The sequence below is a fragment of the Kryptolebias marmoratus genome, linkage group LG19 (assembly GCF_001649575.2).
Source record: "Kryptolebias marmoratus isolate JLee-2015 linkage group LG19, ASM164957v2, whole genome shotgun sequence".
NCBI classification, from domain to species: Eukaryota; Metazoa; Chordata; class Actinopteri; order Cyprinodontiformes; family Rivulidae; genus Kryptolebias; species Kryptolebias marmoratus.
In genome coordinates this window covers 4,393,782-4,411,082 of record NC_051448.1, presented here as the reverse complement: position 1 = coordinate 4,411,082, position 17,301 = coordinate 4,393,782, and the positions used below count along the sequence as shown (strand labels likewise).

General features: G+C 39.7%; 1 protein-coding gene across 2 annotated transcripts; it reads left to right on the top strand.

Annotated features, from left to right (window-relative positions):
* Positions 1 to 5,322: 5,322 nt before the first annotated feature.
* Positions 5,323 to 17,295, top strand: tfap2b (transcription factor AP-2 beta). 2 transcript variants are annotated; one of them, XM_017411757.3, is made up of 7 exons: positions 5,323 to 5,457; positions 7,384 to 7,845; positions 8,980 to 9,034; positions 10,115 to 10,334; positions 10,787 to 10,905; positions 11,734 to 11,875; positions 16,382 to 17,295. In XM_017411757.3, exons 1-7 carry the CDS (start codon positions 5,410 to 5,412, stop codon positions 16,671 to 16,673), a joined length of 1,338 nt encoding a protein of 445 aa, XP_017267246.1. In that variant the 5' UTR covers positions 5,323 to 5,409; the 3' UTR covers positions 16,674 to 17,295. The 2 variants fall into 2 exon arrangements, with proteins under 2 accessions (XP_017267246.1, XP_017267248.1); XM_017411759.3 differs by lacking the exon at positions 5,323 to 5,457 and adding an exon at positions 6,577 to 7,142.
* Positions 17,296 to 17,301: the final 6 nt, after the last annotated feature.

Genomic DNA, 17,301 nt, shown 5'->3' with positions numbered 1-17,301 from the left:
ACAGCGAACAGAGAAAATAATTCAACCCTGTCTTACTATGGAAACATATGATGCGTAAAAAAACATCCCAGCTCTGAATGATAAACAGTTTGATCAAAATTAGCTGGAGAATGAAATCGATGTCTGCAGACCGACAGCAGGGTATGAACGAACCACAGCGGAGGATAAAGCCGATGCTTTATTCACTCAGAGCCTTGATCAACACATTATCTACATTTTCTCTTGTGTTAGTTTTAATTTTTAGTGTCTCCCATCGCTTATTTGAGTCTGCTGAAGCCCAGTCCAGGTGTGTAACCCTCAGAGGGGTTTATCATTAGCATTCCTTGAAGATATCATGATGTGTAATCTCTTGCAATACTGCAAGATGTCACGCTCAAAACGTGTGTTTTGGATGATCCTCGGCTACTACCACATCAAAGTTGAACTCGACATCTGTAAAACTGGCTGAGTTAGAGCCATCTTGTGGTGGCCATCTTGAATTTGACTGACTCCAAACGTTAATCAGTTGTAGATGCATGTTTAAATGTTTTCTTTCTGCAAGTTTCTTAAAAATTCATCAGATGTTTCATGAGATATCTTGCTAGCAGGCAGACGCATGAACAAACAGGCAAAGACATTATTGCCCGTCGTTTGGTGATAAGTATACGTTTTCTGCTCAGAAATACCGAATGCTGGCAGTTGATGGAGGGGAATTAAACAGTCGGAGGTCTCACAGGGACTCTAACTCCTGCTGACTGAGCTCCACAGTCACGAACACCAAACTCTGCTACCTTCTAAGCTCCATCTCTCCGTCTTTCTCCTCTGAAGCTATAACCCTCCTCCTCCTCCTCCCTCCCTCCTCTCCACACTGCTGTTCATCTTCCCCTGCTTCTCTGCTAAAACCTCCTCCTCCTCTGTCCTGATCCCGTTCAGTCCCAGGAACACTCAAGGCCTCTTCTTCTCTTCTGCTGCCATCCTAACTGTCCTCGTCACACCCTGCCTCCTCATATCCGCACTTCTAACAGCTGTAGCATTTCATTAAAGCCTGCAGGAATCCAAAGCGGGGGACAGGACAACCTGTTCTGCAATAACTGATGCTGCTCAATCAGTTTATTAGCTCCTGGAAGGGGATTAGATAAAGGCATTAATGTTTTAATGAACTCAAATATGGTACTATAAGGTAAATTAAGACAAAAACAACTAAATAAAAACCAAATAATTGGTAGCAGAATGAGGATTTTGATTATGTTTGTGTTTTTATGTCAAACCAACTCAAAAATCAAGCTGTCAACAATGAAACTTAGCAAACAGGAGTCCAGATTTAATAAAAAATAAAAATATATTTATTTGCATACGGTTATAAACTGTTAGAGGAGGAAATTGTAACTCTGTTAGAATCATTACTTTCACCCTGACAAGGTTTGTAGTGACAGTTTGTCAAACCAAAGCTGAGCTCATTAATTCATGTCCTCCTGTCTTTCCTGCGGTGTTTTAGTGCCACCAAGTGGTCAAAACATGGAACTGCAGATTCATGTTTTCTCTCACAGTCACAGAGATGTGTTTGAATATGATGCATTTTAAAAATACAGAAGTAAAGATTAATTTCTTTTATCCCTTCAGTATTTAAAGTAAGTAAGTATTAAACAATCACCAACTTTATTTATCTGAAAAAGGGGTCTTTAAAAGCAGAGTCTGGCTCAGAACCCCAAAGAAGTCTTTACTGGACCTGAATCAGTTGTTAAACTTCTGTAGAAGTTTTTTTTTTCTTTGAAAGTTCTCTCATATTTATGTTAATTAATATTTGGCAGTATAACTCATCCAATATTTACTGTGAATTATTTTAGACACCACAGCTTTTATATCATTTAAGGTAAATCATTTCCCCGTCACTGCTTTTCTACACTTTATAATAATTACTTTTAAGCAACTCAGCTTTTCAAACATTTATGGTGACTCATTTTAGGTGGCCCAGCTTTTCTAGCATTTAAGGCAGTTCATTTTAGGAGGAACAGAATCTGTAGGATTTATGGTAAAGTTTATTTTAAAGTCTGCAGCTTTCCCTGCATTTGAATTAAAAATCTTTGACCAACTTTGATGCTGAAATGCTGAAGGAAACAAATTGTGACTCATTTGTAGATGGCTACAAAAATGAGCAGATTATTATTAATATTAGTGTGGCGCATGTGTGTGTGTGTGTGTCTATAATGTATGCTGATGCATCGTGTGTCAAAACCCTGCAGGACAAGAACCACAACGATGCCTCCAGACTTCCAGACTGTCAGGACATCTGCTACTACTGACTGTCATATGCCCTGCCATGTGTGTGTTTGTATTCATATACTGGGTGAGTGTGTGTGTGTGTGTGTGTGTGTGTGTGTGTGTGTGTGTGTGTGTGTGTGTGTGTGTGTGTGTGTGTGTGTGTGTGTGTGTGTGCAAAAAGAGAGAAGGATGGGTGGATCTTTGGCATCGGGTCATTGCAGAAAATCTAAGAACAGCCGTGCTCCTCAAACATTCATGCCTTTCATCTTCGGTGTCGATTTGTTTTTATTGTTATTATTATTTTTAGCATTAAACCTCAGAGGGATTGAAGCAACGACCACCACTGAAAACTCACAGCAGTTTGCAGACCATAATGAGATCTGAGTGAACAAGTCAGAGCTTTACTAAAAGCTGATATATCTTAACTAAAAACCACAACTAAACAAAGTAAGTCTGGATTTTACAAGGGGAGAAGAAGCCTGTGTGTTTCTTTTATAAAGCGTTGTTCTTATAAATGTTTAAAACAGACATATAACCCTTAAAATACATTGTTTCAATGACTTAAAAAGATGGCCACCAAATCAGCTCAACTAGCCATCAAAACATCTTAAAAGTGTCTTATAAATAAAGTCTGAACAACTTCACAGAAAGGTTTCTAATCAGAAACTTCAGAACAAAAACAATTTGTTTCACTGCAGGAGCGTTTTGAGTTCCTGCACACTTAGCTTATGGACACTAGGGGGAGCCATTTGCCCATAGTTGGATAAATCCTCAGAGAGTTGCTGTGGATGTGTGTGTGTGTGTGGGGGGGGGGGGTGTCACTGAATGTGACAGCTGTCAGATTCATGGTGCATGTTTATTGGACACTAACTGTATCTCCTCCAACTGTTTGAGCTCCACAAGAATTAGATTATAAAGAGGCACCACAGACAGTATACTGAGAAGAAATAAACCTCCAAAAGAAGTTGTTGTTTTTCTTTTACTCCTGGTTTATTTATTGTGAAGAGATCACATGAAGGCACTTTGCAGAGCTTTTAAACCTCTGAAATGAGTAAAGTACACTTTTCAGGAGAACTCTGCAGTAAGCAGTTTTATTATGAAATGAGATCACATGACATGCAACAAGATATAAACACAATTCAGTATTTTTTCTCTTTTTTTTACATAGAAGTGTTCCCTTCAGCAGCTCCTATGATCCTATGAGGTCAGTATAAATATGCATATGTATGTTTATCTTATTGATTTTATTTTGCTGCTAAGTGACATCTACATTTTCACATATGCAGCAACACTTTACTGATATGATACAATCTTTCTAATATTTTTAGTGTAAAATGTCCACAATAAATAACATGTCTTGATGGGGACAAAGTTTAAAATCTTCAACTCTCAATTCTAAAACAACCTGGATTCATAAAATCCACCTTTAACTGTTTCTTAAAAGTAACATTTTATGCATATTTAATTGCTTTAATTGAGTCGTCAGTGCAGTTAAACCAACTCTTTCCACTTGTAAAGAAAAAAACATGCTTATGATAGTTAGAAACGCAGAAAAATATCTTCATTCAACTTCAACGTTTTCATGTTTAATCCCTGCACCTGTTTGTTTCTGGTGCACATAGGTAAAATAATAAATTATCAAGTTTATATTAAGACTGCAACTAAATATTCAGAGGACTGTGATATAAATTTATAATTAAACACGCAGAGTTTCATGCATGTGAGAAGAATGGGAGTCATGTTTTTAGAGCAAAGAGACCTCATATTTATAGAATAATTAGGACAAGAGCATAAACTGAAAGAGTAAATGAAAGCAAATGCAATTTTTTATGTGCAAAAAGTTTTAATTGTAACTTAAATAATAACAAAACAACCTCTGGCCTTTAAGGTAACGTGTCGCTGCACAAGATTAAAAGTAACATCTTCGGCCTTTCTTAAATCTTTCTGAATAAAAGCATAAATAAACATAAATAATCTTGTTACTCATTTCACAGGGAACACGACCATCACCGTATCAACTTTTCTGATTGTTTGTTCGGCTGAATCTGGCAAATTTCACATTTCTGAAAGCAGAACCAGATGTTTACATGTGCAGCCCATCAGCAGGACACCCATCCATAAGATTACAGTGTTTATGGAATCACAACAAAGCAGCCGCAATAAGAAACTCCAGATAAAGGAAACAAAAACAAAACACGATAATAACATAAAAATATCCAGCTGCAACAAGTAAAATGCAAATCAAAACAAAGTCCAATGATTTGCAAATATCATAAACTCATGTTTTACTTATAATGGAAAATAATAAACATATCAAATGTTGAAACTAAGAATTTATACGTTTTAGGAAATAAATAAAACAATTTAGAAATGTATGGCAGCAACACATCTCAACAAAAGGCTGTCAGTTTTGCTGTCAGTCAGATTAATTACCAACAGGTTAGTCACAGGACTGGGAAGAAAAAGAGCATTTTTTAAGAGAGGCGGGATATTTCAGAAGTAAAGATGGGCAGATGTTTTCCCATTCTGTGAAGAACTGCATCTAAAAATAATGGAACAGTTTCAGAATAATGTTATTCATTGGAACATTTGGGTTTAGGAGATTTACAAATCCTTGCATTCTGTTTTTATTTAACACAAAGTCCCAACTTTTTCAGAATTGGGGTTGTATTACATAAATTATTACTGATCTGTAGGGGGAATTGTTTAATTACTTATTCAGTTTTTCCTTCTTTTTTTTTAAATAAAATTAGATTAGCTTCTCTTTATAGCCCTGAGTTCTGAACTCATAAGAGTCACATGATGAGAAAATAAAACCACCATTACAGGAATTAGCATTTTCTGAGCCACAGTTTAGCACATTAGGTCATGAGTGGACAGCAAACACGAGTTTTATTAACCTTTTTATGCTTGCATTGGTAGCTACGCTGCAGAGATCCATGATAAATAAACCATGCGTCCTGTGTGCTTCTGCTGCTTCTGCATGCGGGCAGCCTGCCTCTGTTCTCACAGTGGTGGAGTCCTTCCAGGGGTTCCCCATTCACAAAGCCTGCCTGCCTGCCTGACATTCCAGAGGGCGGAGGGAGAGAAGGAGGGAGGAGAGAGAAAGAGAGTTGAGACATCCCTTCTTCACTTGGCTGCATTCGGTTTACCGACGCCGGAGAAGCGACCATGCTGTGGAAACTAGTTGAGAATGTCAAGTATGAAGATATTTATGAGGTAACGTTGCCATCCAGCTGTTTGTGACGCGGGGAAAATAGGCTTGGCGGGGTTTATTAAAAACGCCTTGAAGAGGAAAATGCTAGATTGTTAAAATAAGTGTTTCCCACGAGGCTTTAGGCCTGAATGTGGTTCTTTTTAATGATTTTAATTTCATTTAGAGCTGAAGTTATGGCAAATTCATGTTGTGAATTTGATTTACCTGTTGTAAAATATTTCCAGTGCTCATATTATTTTATTTTTATGGCGTTGTGAAGCTGGACTCTCCTTTTAGTACAAAAGATAACGTGGATATTTTACATATGTTCCCTTTTTTCAATTTCAATGTGCGTAAAAGTTGTTTTGTCTCACTGCGCTGCGTTTTTTGGAGGAAAATTGTGTTTCGAAAGGATTCCAGACTCCCATTGTGTATATAAGTTTAACGTAAAAGGGTTGGAAACAAGCTGCGGATCCCCAAATCTCAGCAGATTAGGTGAATCACAACTGACCGACTTTATTTAAGATGAAGAAAATCGCAGAAAATTAGAAGAAACTTAAAAGCGCCGAGTTGGAGCAGGCTGATCATGTGTGAGAATTATGTAAATAGTTTGACTTTGATCCCAGAACTGTAATTTTTTTTTAATCGGTGAGAGGAAGGAGGGAAACGGAGAGGGTATACACGCAGCGCGGATGGGTTCAAGCACAAAGCGCACGAAGACAAGGGGGGAGCAGAGCGCGAGGCCCCACGGCTGCCTCTGCCCGGTGGGAAGCCCTTGTCTCGTGCAGCACATGGCTTTTCTCCCACGGTGAGAAGGAGGGGATGACATGATGTTAACCAACTCATTCAGGAGGGCAAAGAGCGGCTCTGAATGTCAACTTCTTCAGACGTGTGAGTTCCTCACGCGCCGTAAGGTCTGGGATGGGCTTTGCAGCTCGGACAGAAAGGCAGCTTTGAATTGTTGGCAGTTTTATTTTAATTTACTGATTGATGTTTGAGACAAATAGAAGAAGTTTAGATTAAAATATCTTATTAAAACTGAATATTAAGCAGTGGTTCGAAGGTTGAGGGCGCGTGATGGGTAAATCATCCCTTACTTTGCTTATTTCGTGTCTAAAGTCTTTATTTCAACTTGCAGCTCTTTAAACCTGTTTGCACTTTAATTATTTGCGCCAAAAAAATGAGAAACAGGCTTCGCCGCGTTGGATTTTGCCATTAGAAGCTCCCAAAGCTCCATGGCGGTGCCGGGGAACTCCCCGCGGACCTGGATACTTCTGGTTCACTTTCTCCTCAAAAAAAAAAAACGGCTGCTCGCGCGCCGTTGCGGCTCTCCACGGAATTTAAACGTCACTCACGGTTGCGCGAGAGCCTTCACGCTCCATGTGTCGCCAGTGCCGTGCCTGGCGCGCATTAATATTCCTGTAAGTCTAAGTCATGAATAACAATTACACAGCGCGCACCGCGCACCGCGCACCGGGGGTAGAGGCGGGAGCTCGGTGCTCACACTCAGAGCAGCGGCAGCTCCGGGCGCAGGAAGGTTCTGTGTGGAGCTGAGCGCGGGCCCCTGCCTGCAGACACGAACGAGCTGCTTTCACCTGGAATGAGTTTTTTCTGAACCCAGTCCTGTTCCGTCCTCTTATTTCACCGCGAAGCCGCTCGGGAGAACCAGCAGAGTTTACAGATGTTGGTTCATTCCTACTCCGCTGGGGTGAGTTTTCCACCTGACTGTGAATGTTTAGATGTTTCTGCGAGCTTTTTAGTCGTGAGACACTTTAAATTAGGAGTTTTCCTTCAGGCTTTTATGTGTTTTGCCAGCTGCTTTATTTCACCAGAGGCAAAGTAATAAATGCAACAAGATCCTCGGCCTCTGTGCGGTTTCATGTCTCTCCAATGTGGTTTCATCATTTGATTTTTATTTATTTATTGTTCTTTTCTGCGCCCCATTAAAGGACCGACATGACGGCGTCTCGAGCCACAGCTCGCGCCTGTCCCAGCTGGGTTCGGTGTCGCACGCGGGGCCCTACTCCAGCGCGCCGCCGCTGTCTCACGCGCCTTCCTCGGACTTCCAGCCGCCCTACTTCCCGCCGCCCTACCAGCCGCTCGCTCACTACCAGAGCCAGGACCCGTACTCGCACGTGAGCGACCCGTACTCCCTGAACTCCCTGCACCAGAGCCAGCAGAGCGCGTGGGGAGCGCGCCAGCGGCAGGACGCCGCCGGGGACCGGATGGAGAGCTCGGCCCTGCTGGCGCAGCCGCGGGCCTCGCTGCCGCAGCTGTCCGGGCTGGACCCGCGGCGGGACTACGCCGGCATGCGGCGGCCTGATGTGCTGCTGCACTCCGCTCACCCGGGCCTGGAGCCCGGCATGGGAGACGGACTGCTGCACGGGCTGCACGGGATGGAGGATGTTCAGGTGAGGGACTGCTGGCATTTACAGGCTGAAACGCGCTTTACTGATTCGTTTCTAGGTGCACATATTTCTGTTTCTACTTATTTCTATTGACATATATTTTCAGGTGCACATATTTCTGGAAATGCAAAAAAACTTAGAATAAAACAACCGAATGCCGGTGATCAAAACCAACATTCTTTGAGAGTTTATTGTGCGTTATTTTCAGATCAGATATCAGATATGAACATTATAAATTGAAATACTATTTTATTCATACTCTTCTGAAGTAAAAACATTTTAATCAACATATTAAAGTAACCAAATAGAAATAAAAAAGGCAACAAAGTGATGATTATTGACAGTTTTCTTCATTAGCCGCGCATGTTTTACGCACCTTTAAGGGTTAAGATGGATGAACTCCCTCAGGGCTGCAGGCTGAGCGCAAAGAGGCCCGCAGCTAAACCGACATGTCTGCAGGATTCATGCTTTTAAAAACCTCAAGATGCGGATGTCTGACTTCAGATTGTCTTCACACATTAGTGCAGGAAGTGACTAAAACAATTCACTTTCAATTAATTGTTGATAAATTTAAACTTATTCTAATTTCATAGATGAGGAAAAATGATTTAATATTTAAGATCTGTTTGAATTCAGTCTGTTCTTTTCTTTCCAAAATAAATCTATGTGAATATATTGTTTATTTTATTTTATTTTATTTTATCCACAAAGCAAGATTTATAGGATTTTCTGCTCAGGATGTAGGATTTCATCATCTTCCTCTGGTTTCGCCCTCAGGGCCAAAACCATCATGAGCTGTTTGTCATTTAACCTCCACAATAGGTTCTCATTTCTGCTTTTATAGATTTATTAACCCCACATAAATTCGTTTTCATGGTATTCTTTAGTTCCTTTTTATTTTTACACAAATGCGAACAACTTCTGACAACACAGAGTCTTTCTAACAATTTATTTGACTGATGATAAATGAAAATAATTTGAATCCTCCTGGAAAACAGCGGGGGAAACAGCTTCCTGTGAGAAAGTACTGATGAACAAAAAAAACTCAAAGCTGGGTTTTCTTGGAGCTTTCTGAAGGAGCAGATTATCTCGGATTGTGGGGCTTGTAATGATTTGTATTCATCTCGGTTCCAACAGACCATTGAAGACAGCAACGGGACGAACATACTGGATCAATCTGTAATCAAGAAAGGTACACACACACACACACATACACTTTATCTTTATTGTACACACATTTGTTGTAAATGTGCTCGTTTTAAAATATGAAATCAAACGTTTAAAAGGGTAATATGAACTATAGTCAGTTCAGTTTAAAAGCGTTTACTCCAGTAGTTTTCTAGTGATGTGCAATTTTGTTATGTGGGTCTGCACTCAATGTAAACTAAGCATTTTTATCTACTGAACAGAAATGAGTGTAAATACAGTAAATCCAAATGCACGGTCTTCCTGTTTCAGTTCTGTTCACAAATTTTACTTAGATTGTTTCTTACTTTATGATTTTTGTTCATGACTTTGCAATGAGTGCCTTCAACGTGAGGAGGGGAATCCGACCTGCTCGACACGTTTGACTTGCAGTGCGCTCCGAGTCTTTATGAATTACAGGACTAATGACGCGTGATTCGCTCAGGATGGCTCTGACTGAGGCTCGGTCCTGACCCTGTTTTTTTTTTTTTTTTTGGAGGGGGTGCAGCAGCAGAGTTAACGACCCCCGGTCCATTGACTGACAGGCTGGCGCGTGATGATGTGCGCTGATTTAGTTCCGGGATGTTGAGTGACTGAGCTCCCCGCGGGGCATTTAAGCCGCTGATGTAATAAATGGCACCGCTCACAGGGAGATCTCGTGAGCTCGTTTAGAGCTAATCTGCGGTATTATCCCCCGTGGAGCCATCAAAAAAAAAAAAAAAAAAAAAAAAAAAAAAAAAAAGAAGAGGAAGAAGAAGCCCCTCGCGCCGGCCACGCATCCTTGTGTTTTACACCGTTAGCGCGCGCATTAACGCGCGGGATGGAGGAGCTTCCAGTGCTGCTGGTGGGAGCTAAAGACCGGGAGGTGGTTAATGCGATTTGAGCGCGTGAGCCAATCAACAATCGATAACGCTATAATGAGAATGTCGCGCGACATTAAATAACAAGCAAATGCCCGGCACGTGGGCGCTTCATTAGGCCAGGACCGCCCTCTGAGCACGCGAGGCTTTAAAATTCCCCCAAATAATCGGAAAACTGTCTCCTGCGCATGCGTAAAAGTGTTCTTTTAATTGCTTCCCTCCTCCAGTGCCCATGCCGCCCAAGAACTTGGGCTCCCTGATGCTCGGGAAGGACGGCCTGATCGGCGGGGTGACCGTGAACATCAACGAGGTGTTCTGCTCGGTACCGGGCCGCCTGTCGCTGCTCAGCTCCACCTCCAAGTACAAAGTGACGGTGGGGGAGGTGCAGAGGAGACTGTCTCCACCCGAGTGCCTCAACGCCTCCTTGTTAGGAGGCGTGTTGAGAAGGTAAAGCATCGTGACGCACATTGAACAACCAGGAGCAGCTCTTAATTAAACTGTCAATTATGTGCACCATTTTTTATCTACAGTTAATAGCAGCTAGATTCCTGGAGACACCTGGAACCTCACAAATCTCCAAATATCACTTTTTTTTCAGTTAAACACTTAATTTCATTATAGTTTGCATGTTTTTCTTTTAAAGCAATATTTCCACCTTGGAATATATTTTAACCTTCTTAGCTCAGAAGAACTGTTGACTGTTTTTATTGTTTTTTAATTTATTTATCCTATTAGAATATTTGCTCTGATTTGCTCACTGTTTTCTTATTTTTAAGTCTCTGTTGTGACAGAATGCCTCCTCCCTCATTTCACTGCATGTCCAAATGTGTATTTCTGTGTGTGTGACCAATAGAAAACCTTATAATAGTTATATGTTGTTTGGTTTTGAATTCCTGCAGAGCAAAGTCTAAAAACGGAGGGAAATGTCTGCGAGAAAAGCTGGAAAAGATTGGGTTGAATCTTCCTGCTGGGAGGCGCAAAGCTGCAAACGTCACATTACTAACATCTCTGGTAGAAGGTGACTGATCCATAATCCATAATATTTTAACTAATATCCCTCAGGGGATCTGTAAAATATTTATAAATTTTTATTTTGTTTCTTCTAGAAACACAGTTTCCCATATTAAATTTCCTTTTATTAAGACAGGTCAGTGATAGCTCAAATTTTATGCGATCATCCAAAATAAATCTGTTTATTTTAGTTATCTTATCATTGAAATGTTTGCGGAGTGACCATCAAGTGTGCTCCAGATTAAATAAATACAAGCTACAAGAAGTTAATTGTCATATAAACAGTGATAACACACGATGTAATGAAATTCTTATTTTGCTTACTCCCTTCTCACAGTCAGCAAACCAAACATTTAACACCAACAAACAATAATATAGAAGATAAGTTTTAATATATAATATGATCAAAATAAAGGTTTGAAAATGTCACAAACTTGTAGACTTAATAGTGTTGTTGTATTCATGAAACTGTTATCAAATTCATATATATATTTTGAGATTTGATTAAAGGCCACAGACTGAGTTTATACATGTTCCAACAGTTTGGCCATAAAAGGCTGTTTTCTTTTTAAATCTGATCTCCTGCCTATCAAAAAAAAAAAGCTAATAAAATAAGGTTTAGTGCTTATCGGAAAATGTGAGGTGAGATATTTTGTGGATGAAGGTAATTTAAAGAGCTTTTTTTATTTATTTTTTTAACAACAAAACACATTAATTTGCACCTGTTCTATGTTTCTAAATGGTTTGTGCTTGCAGGTGTAACCTTGGTGCAGTTAATATTATTAATATTGTTATTATTGCAGTTGAATTACTGTATATATGATTTCCCCCTCAGGCGAGGCAGTCCACTTGGCCCGGGACTTCGGTTACATCTGTGAGACGGAGTTTCCCACTAAAGCTGTGAGCGAGTACCTGAACCGGCAACATGCGGACCCCAACGAGCTGCACACGAGGAAAAACATGCTGCTGGCCACAAAGTGAGTCCCTCTGATTCCACTCTTCTCCGTCTGTCAAATATGATGTCTGCACCGTAATTTACAAAAACCTCCCCATGCACAGGTGTGATTGTGTTGCTTTATTACAGAGTGGGAAAAACAAAGTATTCAGAAACAGATTACAGGATTTGAACTTTTATCCTCTTCAGAATGCATCAAGCAGTGACCGTGTTTATCTTTTATACGTGTGTACATTTTGTGCCTTCAAATTGCCCCTTGGGGATGAATGATATTATTAGAATTTTTAGAAATTGAATTAAAAAAATTAATTTTTAATTAGAGTTTTGTGAATTAAAAAAAGCAGCAACATTTAAGGAGACAACAAGGATGAACAAATTAAAAAACAAGAAAAATAAGCACAACTGAAGCAACATTTCTGCTCCTTTGTAACTTTTTTTTTTGCCAACGAGGCATTTATTACTGGGTGTTATATAAAATAGGCTGATTTTGGATAAATTAAATGATTTTTAAATTAATCCCACTCTCATTTTGCTGCATGGGGACCCCGTGGACCCCCAAACCCCGGAGGGTCCAGATCTTTTCTTTACTTTAGACTTTATATTATTCCCAGTCTGCTCCGTCACTGTGAACATGGCTGTGACATTTAGAGAGGAAAGTGGGATTTTTCTAATAAAAAAATCCATTTAACTCAGTTTGAATTTAACCTGCAATGATGGCTCTTAAAATTATGGCACTAAAATTTTATCCAAGCATGTAGAAAACGAATATAAGACCTTATTAAAGCTATTAAGCTATCTTCGTGGCTGAAGACAGAATCATTAATTTAGACATTTTCATTCTTTGACTGTAAAATAACTTCTGGAGCAAGATGTGAGCTTTAAGTTGAACTTTGCTCCTGGTCAAAAAAAGGCATTTCTTCTCATGTTAATTCAGTTTTGTGGAATAATTTGGTGAGTTGTTTGTTTTTAGGACAAATTGAACAAATTCCTGAAACACTTGTAATCAACCAAAGTTATTTTTTTCTGTTTTTGCTAATTAATAACATCATTATTGTCCATTTGTTTTTTTCCAAATGTAAACCACCAAACAAAGATCCCTTCAGGAAATTTGTATTTTTAGCTTGCATAAATCTTGCTGTCTGCTGGCCTGTGTGTGTGTGTGTGTGTGTGTGTGTGTGTGTGTGTGTGCAGAGCAGTGTATGCATGTTGTGCTTGGTGCTGGATGTTTGATGCCCACATTCAAACCTGTTCCAAACTGTGTGTCGGTGCTGCCTGTTAGAAATTCATTATTTAGCAGTGGAGTGTTTCAAGTCGTCAGAAAACAACAGCGAGAGCCGTGAGTGCAGCCCGAGGGGGCGGCTTCTCCTCGCCATACTCCCTTAACCCCAGCTGGGCTCGGCCCGCACAGCCTGTCACTCATTTAGCTCTGCCCTTAGGCCGCCTTCAGTCTGTGTGGGTGTGTGTGTGTGTGTGTGTGAGCTCTGCAACAGTAAGGAGGTCTCTTGAATATACAGCCTGGGCCTCCAAACAGAGAATGATATTTGCTGAAATGTAACAAGGAGAAAGAAATTTAAATGTTTTTTGTTTTTTTTAGCCGTTTATCGTGAAATTTGGAGAAAAAATTTGAAATTGTGACTTCTTTTATTTCATTTACTCTTATTGAGAAAGCCTCTTGTCCTGGCATTCATCTTCTACTTTATTTATTAATTACATTTTTTGTATTTACAAAATAAATTTGGCATTTTCTTTGTTAATAATTGACCAAAGTGCAGTATATAACATAGAAAAAAGAATAAAACAGTTCAAGTAATGATTTAAAGTGATAATTGAAAATAAAAGACAAAATATCTAAAAAATAAAGCAAAACAACAACGAAACAGAAACAGATTAACTCTTTAAAATAAAACTAAATAAAAACAAGAGTCCAGTGGTGGACTTGAGGTATTTTTTTCTTATCTTCACAGACAATTTATTAAACATAAACATGATATATCAGGGTATTTTTGTTATTTTTTCATAGGAATTTTATTTTATTTTTATTTATTTTTTGCTAAATCCTTCATATATTTGTAGTGTATGTTGAATTAAACAATAAAATACAACAGTTATGTGTTCTGCACAACTAAACTCCTCACAGTTTGCTCTTATAAAATGTGTATTCATGAAAGAACGTTGAATTTTTGGGAGGATTTTGTTTTCTGCTCTTTCTCTAATGGTTCCTGCTCATATAATGTCCTTTAAACCTCTACAGGTTCTGCAAAGTGCTTTACATTGTTTCTCATTCACCCTTTCACAGACACTAATACAGTGCTTACTATTATATATTTTACAGTCCTTATACTGAACTTTTATATTCTCATTTATTCACCAAGAAGCATATCGGGGGCAGCGGGGGTTCGCTGTTTTGCCGGGGATCAAACCCCTGACTCCCTCTGATTTATAGATGACCCTCCTACCACTGGGCCAAATACTCTGCAAAACACAAATGACTTTAAAATTAAATTTATTAAAACATTCACCCAAACTGGGGCATAAAAACATAAAAACATGTCTGGTTTTGAAGAGCTCGATTAGTAGAAACTGAGATCCAGAGACAATGAGTCATTTTTTTCTAATAAATTCTATAAATATAACATTTTAAAAAGTCATTTTCTTGATAGTTTACTTGTGCTAGACTGACGAGAGTGGCTTTCAGTACAAAAAAAAAGGTTTTAAATCTTAAAATAAGTGTAGTTATTAGTTTTACGATGGAAACCTGCGTGTCGAGATAAAGTAGAGGAAACATCAGAAGCTGGGATTGTTTGTTTTTAGATCTATTCTAGTTTCAAAAATATAATTCAAATCGTATCCAAAGGTGCTCTGCTACTTTTAAAATTAACATATTTTATAACCGCAAGTGGCATGTTTGTGTTGACTTAAGGATAATATCACATTTTTACATTAATGTCACCACTGTTGCACTTTCCACAAAGTTCAGCAAAATCGATGGACGGATCAAGTCCAGTTTCTTTTTTTCCTTGCTTTTAAGTTCAAGTTAGTTTATTGTCATGTGTACCAAAGATAATGTCACACAGAACAAATTAAATTAATTATTCTGTAACTTGTATCATAAAATAAAGCAAAGGTAAACTGGTAGAACAGAATAAACATCAAGAAAGACTGGATAATAGATTAAAAACTGTCAAATGGAACAGTTCATGCACCTATAATTTAATTTTTTTTACTTTATTATTATTTATTTTCCTCACCTTCATTAAAAGGCTGTATTCGGTTAAAGAGGACTGTAGAGATATCTTCATTTCTCACTGTAATCAGTCCTGAATTGGTTTCACCCACAGAAGTGTCTCAGTATGACGTTGAAAGAGCTGATTCAGGTTAGGTTCAGCTTTTCTTGGCAGGATTACATAATTTACATACGAACGAGGGGGAAACTGCAGCAATTTAAAACAACCAGTCAATCACATTCGGACTGCGTTAAGCGCCTGACCCACTTTAGGTAACGTAGATTTAGATTACTGAAACCTTCCAGTGCAGTAATTAAACTCAAATATGGGTCTGAGTGAAGTTTTGGGCTCTGTGAATTCTAACTGAAATCACAATAATCAATTAATTCATTAATAAGAGTCTCAACAACTCAATGAATAAACCAGTTTTTAATACATTTAATGGCAGCAAACCTGTAATTATCGTCTGCTGCTGAATGCAAAGGTGGAGCAAAATGTTTTAGCCTGTGTGTGTTTATTTTTGTACTGTTGAATCACTGAAATGACATTAATGAAACTTTCAGAAAGTAATTATTAGGTTGACAAGATGGCTGCCACACCTACCTGAGCTTAGAAATATAAAAATTGCTCTAACTCAGCCAGTTTTGCAGCTATTTACTTAAGATTTGGTGTGGCAGTAGCTGAGCATTGTCCCTAATACATACTCTGAGTGCAGCACATTGCATAGCACCTTTGCATTAACCCTTTTTGTTTGTCAGCAAAATATCTCTTGAACCACCAGACAGATTTAGAAGAAACTCTCAGAAAGTAAGCACTGGCTAAAACTGAAAAAACGTTTGGAATCAACCCAATTCAAGATGGCTGCCTCAGCTAATTCAACTTAGCAAACACAAACACAGCAAATGTTACAGATATTAGGCTAAACGTCAGTCATTTAAAACATATTTAGCCCAAATCATGCTCTGATTGGGTCATTTCTCAGCATAGTATGATCTAAGTCAGGGGTAGGCGACCCTGGTCCTGGAGGGCCACCATCCTGCAGGTTTTACTTGTTCCTCTGCTCCAACACCTGATTTGAATCAGTGTGTCATTAACAGGCTTCTGCAGAACATGAAGAGGTAATTTAACCACTGAATCAGGTGTTGGAACAGAGAAACAAGTAACACATGCAGGATGGTGGCTCTCCAGGACTGTCTAAAACTCTAGTGTCAAAGGTGATGAGGCGATCTGCATTCCTTCAAATCTTTGTTTTAAAGATGAACAGAGTTCCCTCCTGATGTGTTGTTGTGTCTCCTCCTCTGCAGACAGCTGTGTAAGGAGTTCACAGACCTGCTGGCCCAGGACAGGACTCCCCTGGGCAACTCCAGGCCCAGCCCCATCCTGGAGCCTGGCATCCAGAGCTGCCTCTCCCACTTCTCCTTCATCACGCACGGCTTCGGCTCGCCCGCCATCTGCGCCGCACTCACCGCCCTGCAGAACTACCTCACTGAGGCTCTCAAAGGACTCGACAAGATGTTTCTCAACAACCCGCCCAACAACCGGCACGGGGACGCGGGCGGCAAGGCCGGCGACAAAGAGGAGAAGCAGCGGAAATGAGGCGGGAGCAGAAAGGGGAGTCGATGAAGGAGAGCCGAGAGGGAGGCACTGACAGAGGCGTTACACAGTTTCTTCTAGCTTTACACCACCGCTACTGCCCTGCCGCGCACAAGGCTAAAGGTGGAGGAGGACGAGGAAGGCTTGGGAGAGAGAGAACGGCACCCGTGGGCCAGTGTCAGAGAGCACAGAGGGATTTTTCATCTGTGTTACGTTCTTTTCATCCCCCCGAGGACATGCTGGTCTTACATCCATTTCGCTCCCCCCTCGCCTGCATCCTGTGAGACTGAGACGCTGTGAGCAGCCAGCAAACAACTCTGTGTCTGTGTGCCTGAATGAGTGTGTGCTTGTGTTTGTCTTCACACAGAAAAAGCATTGTGGCTTTGGAGAGTTTTTTCCTTTTTTTTTTTTTGGTTTTGTTTTGTTTTCATTTGTTTTATTTTTTGTGATGAGCATTCTATCTGTGAAACAAGCTTGTCTGGTTATTTAAAGTAAGAGGAGGGAAAGTGTTAATTTATGTGTGTAAATATTTATTTATAATAATTTAAATGGATGGTTGTTTAAATAGGTGAGCCAGCTGTTTTGGAGTAGGCCTATTTATCTGTGATTTGACCTTTGTGAGCCAGTGGGG

Bases quoted from the DNA above. Each gene is read 5' to 3' on its own strand.
- tfap2b (XM_017411757.3), top strand. From the start codon at position 5,410: ATGCTGTGGAAACTAGTTGAGAATGTCAAGTATGAAGATATTTATGAG. The intron at 9,035-10,114 runs GTACACACACAC...TCCCTCCTCCAG, and splicing joins TCAATCTGTAATCAAGAAAG to TGCCCATGCCGCCCAAGAAC. The intron at 11,876-16,381 runs GTGAGTCCCTCT...CCTCCTCTGCAG, and splicing joins AACATGCTGCTGGCCACAAA to ACAGCTGTGTAAGGAGTTCA.